Source organism: Hyperolius riggenbachi, chromosome 4 (assembly GCF_040937935.1).
Source record: "Hyperolius riggenbachi isolate aHypRig1 chromosome 4, aHypRig1.pri, whole genome shotgun sequence".
Classification (NCBI taxonomy): Eukaryota; Metazoa; Chordata; class Amphibia; order Anura; family Hyperoliidae; genus Hyperolius; species Hyperolius riggenbachi.
Window position 1 is genome coordinate 105,771,241 of NC_090649.1, and position 15,722 is coordinate 105,786,962.

Sequence of the window (15,722 nt, forward strand, 5' to 3'; positions counted from 1 at the left end):
ATGACAATCGATACCAGGTCTTTAATGACAATCGATGCCAAGTCCATTGTTCCCCTCTTTACCTCCTGTCACCACCAGAAACTGCTACATTGTGCACCACACATCATCCCTTCTTCCACCTCCATAGCAAAAGATGCCTTAATCTGCTGTAGCAGCATGAGGTGTCTGTACAGCGCTCGGCTCCAGAACTGTCACCTGATCAAGTCCTGCTCTCTTCAGGCAGCAAGCATTGTGCTTACACAGATCTAGGAAAAGGTTTATGTCTGAAGTGCGGCTGTAATAGGATGCTCTCGGTGTGCATTCAGACTACAGTTTCTCATCCAAGATACCACAAATTCTGTAGCCTCGGAGCTGATTAGGTTGCAGAGTTATTGAATTTTGTAACTAATGTATGAAGCCCCTGCTTAATCCATTCCAGGCTCTGGAATTTATCATCTTTCTTCTACTTCCTGTGATTATTTTCACCACAATGCAGATTCTGCACACCATGCTGAGTTTACAACATAGAAATACCAGCCTCAAATGGCGTATTCACCCAAAAATGCAAACCTGCTATTGATTTCCACGATTTCTCAGCTATCCCATTTCTAAGAATTTTAGCATATGTACAGTGGTTTGCACAAGTATTCGGCCCCCTTGAAGTTTTCCACATTTTGTCACATTACTGCCACAAACATTAATCAATTTTATTGGAATTCCATGTGAAAGACCAATACAAAGTGGTGTACACGTGAGAAGTGGAACGAAAATCATACATTATTCCAAACATCTTTTTTTTTAAGTAACTGCAAAGTGGGGTGTGCGTAATTATTTAGCCCCCCTTAGTCAATACTTTGTAGAACACCTTTTCCTGCAATTACAGCTGCCAGTCTTTTAGGGTATGTCTCTACCAGCTTTGCACATCTAGAGACTAAAATTCTTGCCCATTCTTCTTTGCAAAACAGCTCCAGCTCAGTCAGATTAGATGGACAGCGTTTGTGAACAGCAGTTTTCAGATCTTGCCACAGATTCTCGATTGGATTTAGATCTGGACTTTGGCTGGGCCATTCTAACACATGGATATGTTTTGTTTTATACCATTCCATTGTTGCCCTGGCTTTATGTTTAGGGTTGTTGTCCTGCTGGAAGGTGAACCTCTGCCCCAGTCTCAAGTCTTTTGCAGACTTCAAGAGGTTTTCTTCCAAGATTGCCCTGTATTTGGCTCCATCAATGAACTTAGGCAGGCACTAAGTCAGTAGTGAGCAATGTTGCTATCTTTGCAGATGATACAAAATTATGCAGAATTATCCACTCTCAGGAAGATAGGGACATATTGCAACAGGATCTGGATAGGATGGCTAAATGGGCACATAAATGGCAGATGAAATTCAATGTTGAAAAATGTAAAGTCATGCATTTTGGTCGTACAAATGGTCTAGCACCATACAAAATAAATGGGATACAGTTGGGGACATCACACTTGGAGAAGGACTTAGGAGTACTCATTGACAACAAGTTAAATAATCACACTCAATGCCAAGCCGCGGCAGCTAAAGCTAACAAAATTTTGGGATGCATTAAAAGGGAAATAAAAACTCGAGATGCTAGCATAATACTGCCACTATTTAACTCTCTAGCAAGGCCACATCTGGAATATGGAATTCAGTTCTGGGCACCACATTACAGAAAATATATTGCAGTTTTAGAGCAGGTGCAGAGACGAGCAACAAAATTGATTCGTGGGATGGAAGGTCTCACTTACCAAGAAAGGTTAGATAAACTGGGTTTATTTAGTCTAGAGAAAAGACGCCTTAGAGGGGATCTAATTAACATGTATAAATACATCAGAGGGCAATATAATAGCTTGGCGGATGAGCTTTTTGTCCCTAGGCCGTCTCAAAGGACTAGAGGACATGATCTGCGCATGGAGGAAAAACGTTTTAGCCATTTATTTAGGAAAGGGTTCTTTACAGTAAGAGTGATTAAGATGTGGAATGCATTGCCACAGGAAGTCGGTATGGCAAACTCTATACCTGCATTTAAAGGGGGCTTAGATGCTTTCCTTGCGTTGAAAGACATCCATGGCTACAATTACTAGGTAATGCCTAATGATGTTGATCCAGGGATTTTATCTGATTGCCATCTGGAGTCGGGAAGGAATTTTTTTCCCTTTTGGGGCTAATTGGACCATGCCTTGTAAGAGGTTTTCGCCTTCCTCTGGATTAACAGGGATATGTGAGGGAGCAGGTTGGTATTGTACTTTGTTCTCTGGTTGAACTCAATGGACGTATGTCTTTTTTTCAACCAAAATAACTATGTAACCATCTTCCCATCAACTCTGACCAGCTTCCCTGTCACTGCTGAAGAGAAGCACCCCAGAACATGATGCTGCCACCACCATATTTGACAGTGGGGATGGTGTGTTCAGAGTGATGTGCAGTGTTTTCCGCCACACATAGCGTTTTGCATTTTGACCAAAAAATTCCATTCTGGTCTCATCTGATCAGAGCACCTTCTTCCACATGTTTGCTGTGTCCCCCACATGGCTTGTGGAAAACTGAAAACTGGGCTTCTTGGGGGGCGTGGCCAGCCGGCGATGTGAGCAGACGCATCTCACACAGCTCCCGCGCTGATCCGACAACATTTGATCCGGTACGTTGATTTGAGCCCCTGATTTGGTCCCGACTGGCGGAGATTACAGAACTGACACCCTTAGTGTGCCCTCGGGGGAAGAAACCGTGCAAATGGCGATGATGTTGAGGAATAGAGAGGAGAAGGCCTCTGCAGACCATCCGAAGAGGCAAGATGGCGCCGATCCTCCTCCAGCACAACACTCAGACTCCCAGCGCAGTGATATAGCATCTCGGCTGGAGAAATTCGCACATAAGGAGACTAAGAGCATGCCCGGAGACATAGCTCCCGACAAACAAAACGCCGATGGGGCAGAGTCGGAGGGGGCCCAAGCGGAAACCGAAGGCTCGGTTGCGGAGGAGTGGGAAACTGAGGCTGATCTAGGAGTACCTGCCGCAACCCCGAAACCAAAAGCAGCCAGATCCGGTAAGCTGGGAGGGGGAGGAAGAAAACCTAAAGAGCCTCTGCCTAGTGAAATTTTAGCCGCGGTGCAGGCCTGCAATGAAGCCATACTCTCTCTGACGCAGCAGACAGGCGGAATTAAAGAGGAGCTGGGGCTGATACGACAGGACATTAGCAATATAAGGGAAAGAACCACGGCAGTAGAAACAAGAGTCAGCAAGGTGGAGGATCAAATGGGCCCGATTACACGTGATTTAAAACGAGTTATAAGGCATGCCACAGCAAACTCTGATAAAAACGATGACATGGAAAATCGACTACGCCGCAATAATGTGCGCATAGTAGGCCTCCCTGAAAAGATTGAGAACTCAGACCCTACATTGTTTATTGAAAATCTACTTATACTTCTTTTTGGTCGGGAAACCTTCACCAATCTATATGCCATAGAGCGTGCACATCGTGTTCCTACACGTCCGCCAAAACCTGGAGCTGCCCCTCGGCCTTTCCTTGCTAGGTTTCTTCACTACAGAGACCGCGAGGCTCTCCTGAACGCAGCTAGGCTTAAAGGATCTATCACCTACAATGAAGTTAAACTTTCATTCTATCCTGATTTCTCGGCAGAAGTACAGAAACAAAGGCTAAAGTTCTATGATATTAAGAAGCGTCTTCAGAAAATGCAAGTACTATACGCTATGCTTTACCCTGCGAAGCTTAAAGTTATAATAAATAATGAGGCCCATTTCTTTTTCTCTCCGCAAGACGCCGCGGACTGGCTTGATCAAAATGAACAGCATATAAAAGCAAAGTCTCCCATATCTGCTGAATAACTTTAGTGTCTACCTTTCAGGATTATACTTGAAATATGGAAACTGTACTCCAGCTTGAATGCTGGGTGGATGTCAGTATACATATGAAAACTGCCCTATGATTGCTGGCTGTATGCCTCTCACTGTGATTTATATCTCTGAATTATTGTGCGGAGGCAACTCTGCTATCTGAGGATGTGGGATATTGCTATTAAGCCGCTATGAGGTGACCATGTTTTTAGGGGTTAATTGTTATGTGATCTGCTTTAATACACCACTTTGATTATATACTGAAATGTCTGGGGGGAGAGGAGAATTCTCTGTGTCCTCAGATAATGAGTATGTTGGTTTGGCAAATCTTGATTAATCATAGAGCAAGACCCTCTGGTTATATGCTTAACAATATTTTAGGGGGGAAATTACAATTTTGGGTCTGCGCTCTCATGCTAAGAATTTCTGTTATTACGCAAGTAATGATGTTCATTAGGTTTGGTGGGTGGGGGGAAATGTTGGGGATGTTACTTCAATTTTACTCTTTAGTTAATCAAAGTGCAGCAGCAGCAGCAGCCAACCTATGTTTATGGGCTCAAAAAGGTAACCATACTACTCCTTTCTTACACTTTAAACACCTAAAATGGAAGATACCACTATATTAAGCTGGAATGTAAGGGGGCTATCTGATGCAACAAAAAGATATGCAATTCTTTCTGCTTTACAAAAGGCGGGACCTGCCATTTACTGTTTACAGGAAACCCATCTTATGCCTCATTCTCTTCACTTATTAAAAAAAAAGTGGATATTACATAGCTTTCATTCTACACACTCATCCTATTCCAGAGGGGTATCCGTATTAATCCACAGCAAAATACATTTCTCCCTTATGACTTCTATAATTGACCCAGAGGGGCGCTTTGTAATAGTGCATGGCCGGATTAATAACCTAGAGTGTATTGTAGTGAACATTTACTCACCCCCTCCTTTCTCATTATCCAATCTACAGCCTATTGTAAACTTTATAAAAGACAAGGGGCACCTTCCCTTGCTATGGGTTGGGGATTTTAATATGTTCTTAGATCATAAGTTGGATAGATTTAGGTCCCGGACACAGCTGAGTCAACCTTCTCCACTGGCTAGATTTCTTGGGGAGTTGGGTCTGATGGATGTTTGGCGTTCTATGCATCCCGGGGAATTACAATACTCGTGCTTTAATAAAACATATATGTCTTTGTCTAGGATTGACCTAGCTATTTGTAACGCTTCCATGAAAATATTGATTCAGAAAGCTGAGTATCTAGTACGATCTCTTTCTGATCACACCCCACTAAAAGTTGTAATCTCTTCCTCTACAAACTGCAGGAAACCAAGGCCGCCTTGGAAACTAAACCCTTATTGGTTAACACTAATTAGTACACATTCTGATATCATTAAAGAGATTACAGTATTCTTTACCTGTAATAATGATCCCAATAATAGGTTGTGGTCCTGGGATGCATTCAAGGCCTTTCTCCGGGGACTTTTCTCCTGGGAAATTAATAAAATACGATCTAAAACGAAAAACTTTGATATTTCTCTGACCAAAATGGTGGGGGATAAAGAAGCTGAATTTATTGCAGATCCTACAGCTGCCAATAGGGTGGCTTGGGCGCAAGCTCAGGACAACCTTAATGAGCATCTGATATCCAAGGCAAATCATAAACGCTTCTTTCAGAAGCAAGCATTTTTTGAGCAAGGAGACCAAACGGGACACTTGCTCTCAGTTATAACTAAAGCTCAATCTCCCCCTAATATTATTGGTGCTTTATCTACCCCTACTGGAGCTATAGTTACAGACTCTACGCGTATTAACTTAGAATTGCAGAGATTCTATAATGACCTATATTCCTCTAGAGCAACATATAGTCCTCAAGATCTAGATGATTATCTGAGTCTTATTCCATTACTGGGTCTCAGTGAGGTAGATGCAGCCATGTTGGAGTCTCCTATTATGCTTGAAGAGTTGGAAGTAGCAGTAGCCTCGTTCCCAAATAATAAAGCCCCTGGTAATGATGGTCTCCCCCTAGAAATCTATAAAAGGTATGATGATTTACTATTACCTAAGCTCCTGGAAGCATTTAATGCTGCTTTCGAATCGGGAATTTTACCTAGTTCAATGACAGAGGCAGTAATTGTTTTAATCCTTAAACCTGGCAAGGATTCCCTTAAGGCAGAATCATATAGACCAATCTCTCTTCTGACAACCGACATCAAGATACTATCAAAGGTCTTGGCAAATCGGCTTGCTAAGGTGATTACTACTGTGGTTGGATCTGACCAATCGGGATTTATCCCATCTAAATCCACGGCAATTAATATTAGAAGGGCATTTCTCAATATTCAGTTACCTGCTGACATTGGCCTCAATTCACTAAGCTTAACTCCTGTCTTTAAAGAGAAACTCCGACCAAGAATTGAACTTTATCCCAATCAGTAGCTGATACCCACTTTTACATGAAAAATATGATTTTCACAAACAGACCATCAGGGGGCGCTGTATGACTGATTTTGTGCTGAAACCCCTCCCACAAGAGGCTCTGGTACCGTACGGTACTCTGGGCAAACTGCCACAATGTAACAATGACACACACAGGAAATGGCTGTTTATAGCTGTCTGTTAAAGCCAGAACAGCTACATAATCTGCCCACAGTAACAATGTCACCATGTAATACATGTCAGAATGTGAATCTGGGAGAGGAAAGATTTTACAATGAGCAAACTCTGACTAAATCATGTATACATAATTATTGTAAAAATTAAGCACCTTTTTATATTAAATTATTTTCACTGGAGTTCCTCTTTAATAACCCTTCAGAGCTGTTTTACAGTTATCACAATTATTTCACCATGGTGATAACTGTAAAACAGCTCAGAAGAGTTATTAAAGACAGGAGTTAAGCTTAGTGAATTGAGGCCAATGTTGGAGAAAGGGCTATCCTATCCCTTGATATTGCCAAGGCCTTTGATAGTGTTGAGTGGATATATTTATACAAGGTGCTTGAATTAATGAACTTTGGTCCCAATTTTCTTAAATGGGTAAAAATCCTATATAACCACCCAAAGGCCTGTATTAGAGTTAATAACTCTAATTCTCCATTTTTCAGCTTGGGAAGAGGTACCCGACAAGGGTGCCTGTTATCCCCACTTTTATTTGCCTTGGCCATAGAGCCCCTTGCTGGACTGGTTAGGAGTAACAAACAAATACAAGGATTTAAATATGGGCCCCTCGAAGAGAAAATAGCATTATATGCTGATGACACTTTATTATTTTTACAGGATACAGACACCTCCTTAATTAACGCTATGTCAGCCTTATCTGACTTTGGTAGGTTCTCGGGCCTAGTGGTAAACTGGGATAAATCGTGCCTCTTAGCATTGGATAGACAAGACCCAATTTTGCTGCAATGTTGCTCTCAAATTCAAAAAGTGACCTCATTTAAATACTTAGGGATTATTGTCTCACCTGTTATATCTCAATTCGAATCTCTTAATCTTTCCCCACTCTTAATTAAGATACGTCAGAAACTTAAGATATGGTCAAAACTGCCCCTATCTCCAGTGGCCAGGGTAAACCTATTGAAAATGGTTACGATGCCTCAACTGCTATATATCCTGCATACCTCTCCAATATGGCTGCATCTCAAAATATTCAAAACAATAGATAAAATTTTTAGGGATTTTATTTGGGGTACGGGTAGGGTAAAAATAAAATTGCAATATCTACAATACCCCAAAGATGAGGGGGGATTGGCTGTACCAAACGCGTGGGTCTACTTTCTTGCATCGCAGCTTCAACATCTGGCAGGGTGGGAATCTCAAGAACTTTCAGACTCTAGTAGGCTGATCCTGAATACAAAACTTTGCTCTACCTCTATTTATGCAGCACTTGAGGCTGGTACATGTGGCTCTTTCAGTAATGGTAAAATTCCAACTTTGACCTTGATGCAAAAAATCTGGGACAGAATACGCTCTATGCAAAACATAAAGGGTATTACAACCTATACCCCTCTAAATGGTAATACTCGCCTTGTAGAACTGCGTGAACTGACATTCCTCAATCAATGGGCAAATAGGGGTATTGCATACTTAGCACAGGTACTAAACGCTACAGAACCTTTGCCTTATTTAACTACAGCTGAAACACTGAGAATTCCCTTATCGCCATTGCTACAATTTCAGCATGCTCAATTCGTACATGCTATCCACCAGCAGCAAAAAACACACTCACTCCTTCTTCATCCGGCGCCCTTATTTAACTTGATAGCCCAGTGCTGCTCTAGAAGTGGTTTAATCTCACAATGTTATGCTATGCTATTGGATTTCTTTTTAAAACGATTCCCTCTTAAGAGTTATGGAAGATGGGTGGAGGAGCTGGATGACCTCTCAGAGGGGGATTGGGCCGAAATTCTGCAAACTGTACCATTGGTCTCTACTAATGCTACACATAAACTATCCCAACTTAATATTCTTTACAGAACTCTGTTGACCCCTAAAAGGTTATATAGTATGCACTTTAGAGATGACCCTATCTGTGCCCGTTGCAGCAGAGACCATGGAGATCTCATTCACATGTTGTGGCACTGCCCCAAGCTCCATAGATACTGGAAAGATATTTTAGATATAATTGACACTCTCATCAATGCTACTGCTCCTAGAACTTTCCAGTTCTGTCTATTAGGGCTACTCTCAGGGCTAAATGTTCCAGATCCAACACAAATTATGATCCATAGGCTGCTATTTCAGGCTAGAAAGCTTATCCTATCTGCTTGGATTGATCCGGCTCCTCCCTCCTCTACTTCCTGGATTGTACAGGTGAATGCTTACTTAAAGCTTGAAAAATTGGTATATGCGCACAGGGATGCACCTCAAAAATTTGAACAAATATGGGCTCCCTGGCTAAATACTCCCGGTCTCCCAGATCGGGCGTTGATTATTGATAGACTATTTACTGTGAGTAATTAAATGAGATAAGAAAACTCTGAGGTCACAATCACCTTCTCCATATTTCCCCTAGTTACTACAGCTGCCCTTTAACTTGTTAAAATAGCTTCGTGATGGAATAAACGTATGTCTATTTACACTATTCGTTGTATGGTTGCATCTATGCCAAATACTTCTGAAGATAATACCTGCTGCTGATGTAAAGTTTTATATCTGTTGTAAACCTGCTCTGTTTATATTTTGTTCTTTGACTTTAATAAAGGATGATTTAAAAAAAGAAAACTGGGCTTCTTATGCTTTTCTGTTAACAATGGCTTTCTTCTTGCCACTTTTCCATAAAGGCAAATTTTGTGCAGTGCACAACTAATAGTTGTCCTATGGACAGATTCCCCCACCTGAGCTGTAGATCTCTGCAGTTCGTCCAGAGTCAACATGGGCTTCTTGACTGCATTTCTGATCAGCGCTCTCCTTGTTTGGCCTGTGAGTTTAGGTGGACGGCCTTGTCTTGGTAGGTTTACAGTTGTGCCATACTCCTTCCATTTCTGAATGATCGCTTGAACAGTGCTCCGTGGGATGTTCAACGCTTTGGAAATCTTTTTGTAGCCTAAGCCTGCTTTACATTTCTCATTAACTTTATCCCTGACCTCTCTGGTGTGTTCTTAGGACTTCCTGGTGTTGTTGCTTCCAATATCCTCTTAGGCCTAGTGCACACCAGAGCTGTTCGGCTGCAGTTTGCGATCCGCTTGCGGGTGCGGATCTGCTAGGGTAATGTATTTCAATGGGCTGGTGCACACCAGAGCGGGAGGCGTTTTGCAGAAACGCATACTCCCGGGCTGCTGCAGATTTTGGATTGCGGATGCGTTTCTGCCTCAATGTTAAGTATAGGAAAAACGCAAACCGCTCTGAAAAACGGCACTTCAGAGCGGTTTGCCAGGCGGTTTTTGTTACAGTAGCTGTTCAGTAACAGCTTTACTGTAACAATACATGAAATCTACTACACCAAAACCGCTACACAAAACCGCAAAATGCTAGCTGAAACGCTACAGAAAAATAAGAAAAAGCGTTTCAAAATCTGCTAGCATTTTGCGGATTTGCTAGCGTTTTTTGGTGTGCACCAGGCCTTAGACAACTGAGGCCGTCACAGAGCAACTGTATTTGTACTGACATTAGATTACACACAGGTGCACTCTATTTAGTTATAAGCACTCATCAGGTAATGTCTATGGGCAACTGACTTCACTCAGACCAACGGGGGCTGAATAATTACGCACACACCACTTTGCAGTTATTTATTTGTAAAAAAAATGTTTGGAATCATGTTTGATTTTCGTTCCACTTCTCATGTGTACACCACTTTGTATTGGTCTTTGTGAGAGATCGCGGAAAAGCCGCCGCATGTGCTACTGAGCAGGCGGCTGATTCCGCGTCCAGTGCGGCGGTTTCCACGCGGAAGCGTGTGTTTGGTAGCAAGGCAGAACGCGGAAAAGTCGCCGCATGCAACGACAGTAAGGCGGCTGGTTCCACGTCCAGCGCGGCGGTTTGCACGTGGCAGCGTGTGTCTGGTGTGGCTGAGTCTGTTAGTGCACATAGGCTTAGGAATACACGCGCGCGCTGAGAGGCAGAATTCTTGTACTAAGCAGGAAGAGTCAGCTGACCACGCCGATCAGCTGACTCCAGAGCAGGATACTATTGGTTGAGCAATTAGGGATAGTGCTGGAGAGCACTACTCCATATATAGTTCCTGCTGGGCACTTGCAAGTTGTCTGCCGTTGCGATCACTACGTGGAAGCACTCAGACCTAGTCAGATCCTTCAGTGTGTTTGAACCAGGTGGACCTGGGAATTCACACTTAGCCAGATTATTTGAATTGTATCCTGTTTATGCTTGAGCTAGTTCCAGGGTGCTGAGACCACGGACCTCGCACTCAGATTAGGGAACTGTATTATCATCTGTGTTATACTCCAGGCTAGTTCCAGGGTGCTGAGACCAAGGACCTCGCACTTAAGACTAGGGAACTAGTGCTAATCACTTTGTTATTCTTCAGACTAGTTCCGGGGTGTAGAGACCAAGGACCTCACACCCAGACTAGGCATTATTTTGATATGTTATGACTTATTGCTTTCCTGACTACTCTTCTGTCATCTGATTCGGTACCTCGTATATCTGATACTCCGTTGCCAGACCCTGCTAGACTTGGATACCGAATCAGCCTTCTGTCTTTTTACTTTATCTGTCAGTGTGTTGCTGACCCGGCCTGGCCGACCTCGAGAGCTATCTCTCCCCTTAAGAGATAGTCTCCAGATCATAGTGACATCCACCCCTAGGTGTCACTCACTCTCTGGCCCTTCCTGCCTCCAGCCTGACTCCTCCCCTTGGAGAGCCTCAGGCTGCTGGAAGGTTCCTGTGCTCCCAGAGCAGTGTCTCTTTACTGTATATCGCCTGCTCAGCAGGCGCATCACTCAAAGTATTACTGTTACACCAAACACTCACATACCTATAGGTGTCCAGAGGTTAGCAATATATCTGATTATCGGTGATTCTGCAGATCATCAATAATCGGGTATATATCTGTATTCTTGGTGATACTGCAGATCACTAATCAGATTCTCTCTGCGTGCTGACACCAATCATTAGTCTTTCACGTGGAATTCCAATAAAATTGATTCATGTTTGTGGTAGTAATATGACAAAATGTGGAAAACTTCAAGGGGGCCGAGTACTTTTGCAAACCACTGTATCTTTGTTAGAATATCTTTGTTACTAGTCCATTCCACTAAAGTTTCATTGCAGGATCGGTTCAACATCCGATGGAGCCACAGGCAAAGGTAAACCCCCCCCCCCAAGCAAATTCAGCTCCCAGGGCCCCCCAAACTGACTGCCGACACCTGATCTTCCCCCTTAACTAATATGTGATCCTCTAGCACTAGATGGTTATTTAAAACCAATTCCCCACAGAGCAATCCTGTTTTTTGGACCGCTGTGGGGATTTGCTATACAGTTTATTAAAACAGTTTTATCACAACATTATTCTCGCATATAAATTGGGCTGCAACTATGCGTTTTATAAGGTCAGAAGCAGATATTTACTGTAGGGGTCTTTGCTGATCCCCCCCACAGTCACACAATTGTGCTATTGACCTGGGGTGTAGCTATCCCACAGTGCTACTGCTTATTTTGATACTGAACCAAATAAGTGCATGGCTTTGCAGCAATCAGTGCTGTCTATATAACACTAGATTGGCCTGCTCAATGTTGTACATGCAGGTCAAAATACGTGTTAGATTGGAGTCCCCATAGGGGACATAAACGCCTTCATAGAAGGTAGCTGGGTGGATTCGTATTCACCACAGGGTGTATGAGCGGTGCAATATAGATGTCAGATTAGTGTCACTCAACAATTGTTTCACCTCGTGGAGCGAGGCGTCGTCAGGAGTTTGTGATAACACAACATTCATATATACAATATAATACAATATATACAGCCCTCCACCCCCATCAACAAAGGTTCCCCCAGCACCTTTGTTGATATATATATATATATATATATATATATATATATATATATATACAGCACTGATTGCTGCAAAGCCATGCACTTATTTGGTTCAGTATCAAAATAAGCAGTAGCACTGTGGGATAGCTACACCCCAGGTCAATAGCACAATTGTGTGACTGTGGGGGGGATCAGCAAAGACCCCTACAGTAAATATCTGCTTCTGACCTTATAAAACGCATAGTTGCAGCCCAATTTATATGCGAGAATAATGTTGTGATAAAACTGTTTTAATAAACTGTATAGCAAATCCCCACAGCGGTCCAAAAAACAGGATTGCTCTGTGGGGAATTGGTTTTAAATAACCATCTAGTGCTAGAGGGTGAAGCCTGTACTGGCAAAGTGTGATTAATTCTAATTACCTGCACAAACCATATTCGGTAGTGAGATACTAAGGCCCGGTTCACACTTGCGGTGGCCCTCCGGAATCGCCGTGCCGGAGCCGCACCGCCTGCAGAACGGACGGAACGGACGCACGGCATAGCAATTAAAGCCTATGCGTCCGTTCACATGGGTCCGTTCTGCAGAACCGGAGCCGGACCGGATCCGGGCCGGATCCGGACTCCGGCCTCCGTTCCAACATGCGCTATTTTTTCATCCGGCCCCTCCGGCAGCCGTATCCGGGGCGGAGCCGGACTGCACCATCCGGCCAATACAAACAAATGGGAACCGGAGGCCGCACAACACACTGGCTGAGAAATCCGGATGTTCTACCCCACTTCCTATGCGGATTTTTGCGGCGATATTGGCTGGGGACACCTGGGCAAGCATTTTGGAGTGGAGCAGCACGAGCTGGAGGTGTTGGCAGGATGTTGGCAGCATGTCGGAGGTGGAGGTGAGTGCTAAACAGCAGAGGGCCTGATTCCACAGGTCCCCCTTCTGCTGACCTCCCAGACCCCAACATTTTTTTACGTTAACTTTGCCAAACGGATCCGGATCGCATCCTGATTACCACCTGATGCAACCTGATCGGATCCGGATCAGAACCGTACGGTTCCGATCCGGATCCGGTCCGGTCATCCGGTCCGTTTGGCAAACAACCGCTAATGTGAACCGGGCCTAATATGTGATCCCCAGGGGGCCCTGTACAATAGCAGCATTGTATCTCACCCAGGCCCAGATTTACATCACAGGAGCCTATAGGCGCATATGTCCTGACACCTTAGACTTCGCCTTCCATGAACCTACAAAGTCACTTCTTCCTTACTTCCCTTGCTTCTCAGGAGTCTGGACCCACCACAGAAATGAACACTACTGCATTTTTTGAACTGGAACACCTTTGCCAACATTGCCAGATGTCAGCAATCGGGATCCTCCGCACCATCAGCCATCAATGCAGATCTCTTTCATGAAGAACTGGGGCGCCACTGCTGAACCTTCACCTACCTCTGTTCATACCCCGCCAAATCCCCCCCCCCCCCCCCCCCCCCATGTCTGGATAACAGTTGATTAGCAAGAGCAACTGGTGGCAGCCTCGACTTTTGGATTTTAAACTTTTCCCCCCACTCTCACCATCCAACATCCCCTCCTTTTTTCCAGAACTTGTGTAAGCCAAAACCAATTCTGGGTACGACCGTCCTTGTTATCTTTTGCACCAGCACCGGGTGTCAAATTCCCTAGGTTACACCACTGCCTGTAGGTACGTGTCTACAGTGTCTTATGGTAAATCTGGCCCTGAACTCACCTGTCCCGGCTGTCGGCGCACTGCTCCTGTCTTCTTATTTATTTATATATTTATTTATTGTATTTATAAAGCGCCAACATATTACGCAGCGCTCAAACTGTATAATTCCACTGTAGCGGTGCCAGGTATTTTGTATCCTGGAGTTTGCCGGTGCCGAGCCTCGACCGGATTGCTCACACGGTCTCCTAGTAACACTCCAAGTAAATCATGAGGCGGCACACCACTGGCTGCAAATATGCTTGTATTAAGAAACAGAAGCACTACATGTTACGGAAAATCCTTCATCAGGTGCATAATACAAGCATATTTGCAGCCAGTGGTGTGCCGCCTCATGATTTACTTGGAGTGATATTACGCAGCGCTGCCTGCTGCATACTACCCGTGACCTGGCGCACGTTATGCATAAGTTTAATGCAGGCAGCGGGATGAAGACCGGGAGCATAAACACACGGAACAGTGTGCCGGCCACCTGGACATTGTATTTATTATTTTCCGAGTCAAAGAGTTTGCAGAGCAAATCCATTTGTTCACTTCCTGACGTCAGTCAGGAAGTGAACAAATGGATTTGCTCTGCAAAAGCGCTTAGAAAAGCGCTTTGCACAAAATTGGACCGTGCAGTAGAGTGCCGGAAGGGGGAAAAACAAAAACGCACAAAAAAAATCAAAAATTGATGCCGTCAGCGATTTTGATTTCAGATGTAAACAAAGCCTTATTGTGTGCATTTTTCCATATTGTTACCTTTATCTATAAATAAATGTTCTTTTGGTCAGCCCTGGCATTACACTTTGTGCTTTACTATAGATTTTACTGCCGGGAGGACATCCGGGCCTACGATGTATTGTTCGGTGAGATTCCCCGTCCTGCCCTGGCTGAGGAGCTTTATGAAATCTTGGACTCCTTCACAGAAAAATATGAAATTGAAGAACAGAGTATTAACATGAGGAAAATGGCCAGAGAACAAAAGAAGGTATGAACTGTCTGCATTATCCTTTCATGATAAGCCTGTGCGCAGATCCTACAAAGTAAAGGAAACCTGGGAAAGCACCATACATTTTGCTTCATTATGACAAATTGTATTTGTTTTGCCCTGGTGGATAGTGTACTGGTTAAGGGCCAGGAGACCAGGGTTCGAATCTTGGCTCTTCCAGTTCAGTAAGCCAGCACCTATTCAGTAAGGAGACCTTTGGCAAGACTCCCTAACACTGCTACTGAGCACGCCCTAGTGGGTAATATAAATGTCCTGTCTGGCCTTGTCTTGTCTCTTGTCTTTCTTTCTTTAGACAGCAAGTCGTTAATCATGCACGCATTTCCAGTTGTTTTCTCAATCGGAAATAGGATCTGAAGTGAAAATTTCATGATACGTACCCAGCTTGAGGTTGTCCTGTGAACCCCTCATATATTATTAGATATCTAGATGTGCCTCTTAATTTGCAGCACTGTGAGCCCCTAATAGTAGCATTAGGAAGCCCGCTGTACCTTCCTGTTATCAGTATTAGGCAAGCCCCCCCACACCCCAATGCATAGTTAGCTGCAGGAAAATGTGATAAAATGAGTAACTTATCTGCAGGGGCGTAGCAATAGGGGGTGCAGAGGTAGCGACCGCATCGGGGCCCTTGGGCCAGAGGGGCCCCGAAGGGCCCTCCCTCAAATACAGTATTAGCTCTGTATTGGCCCTGTGCTCATAATAATCAC

The 15,722-nt window shown here is 43.9% G+C and overlaps 1 protein-coding gene across 1 annotated transcript in view; it reads left to right on the top strand.

Annotated features, from left to right (window-relative positions):
* Positions 1–15,722, top strand: part of SH3YL1 (SH3 and SYLF domain containing 1) — a 175,176-nt gene that overhangs the window by 77,834 nt on the left and 81,620 nt on the right. The window contains exon 7 of the mRNA XM_068280373.1: positions 14,832–14,997. Coding sequence (XP_068136474.1) covers positions 14,832–14,997 — 166 coding nt within the window. The remainder of the gene's footprint in view (positions 1–14,831; positions 14,998–15,722) is intronic.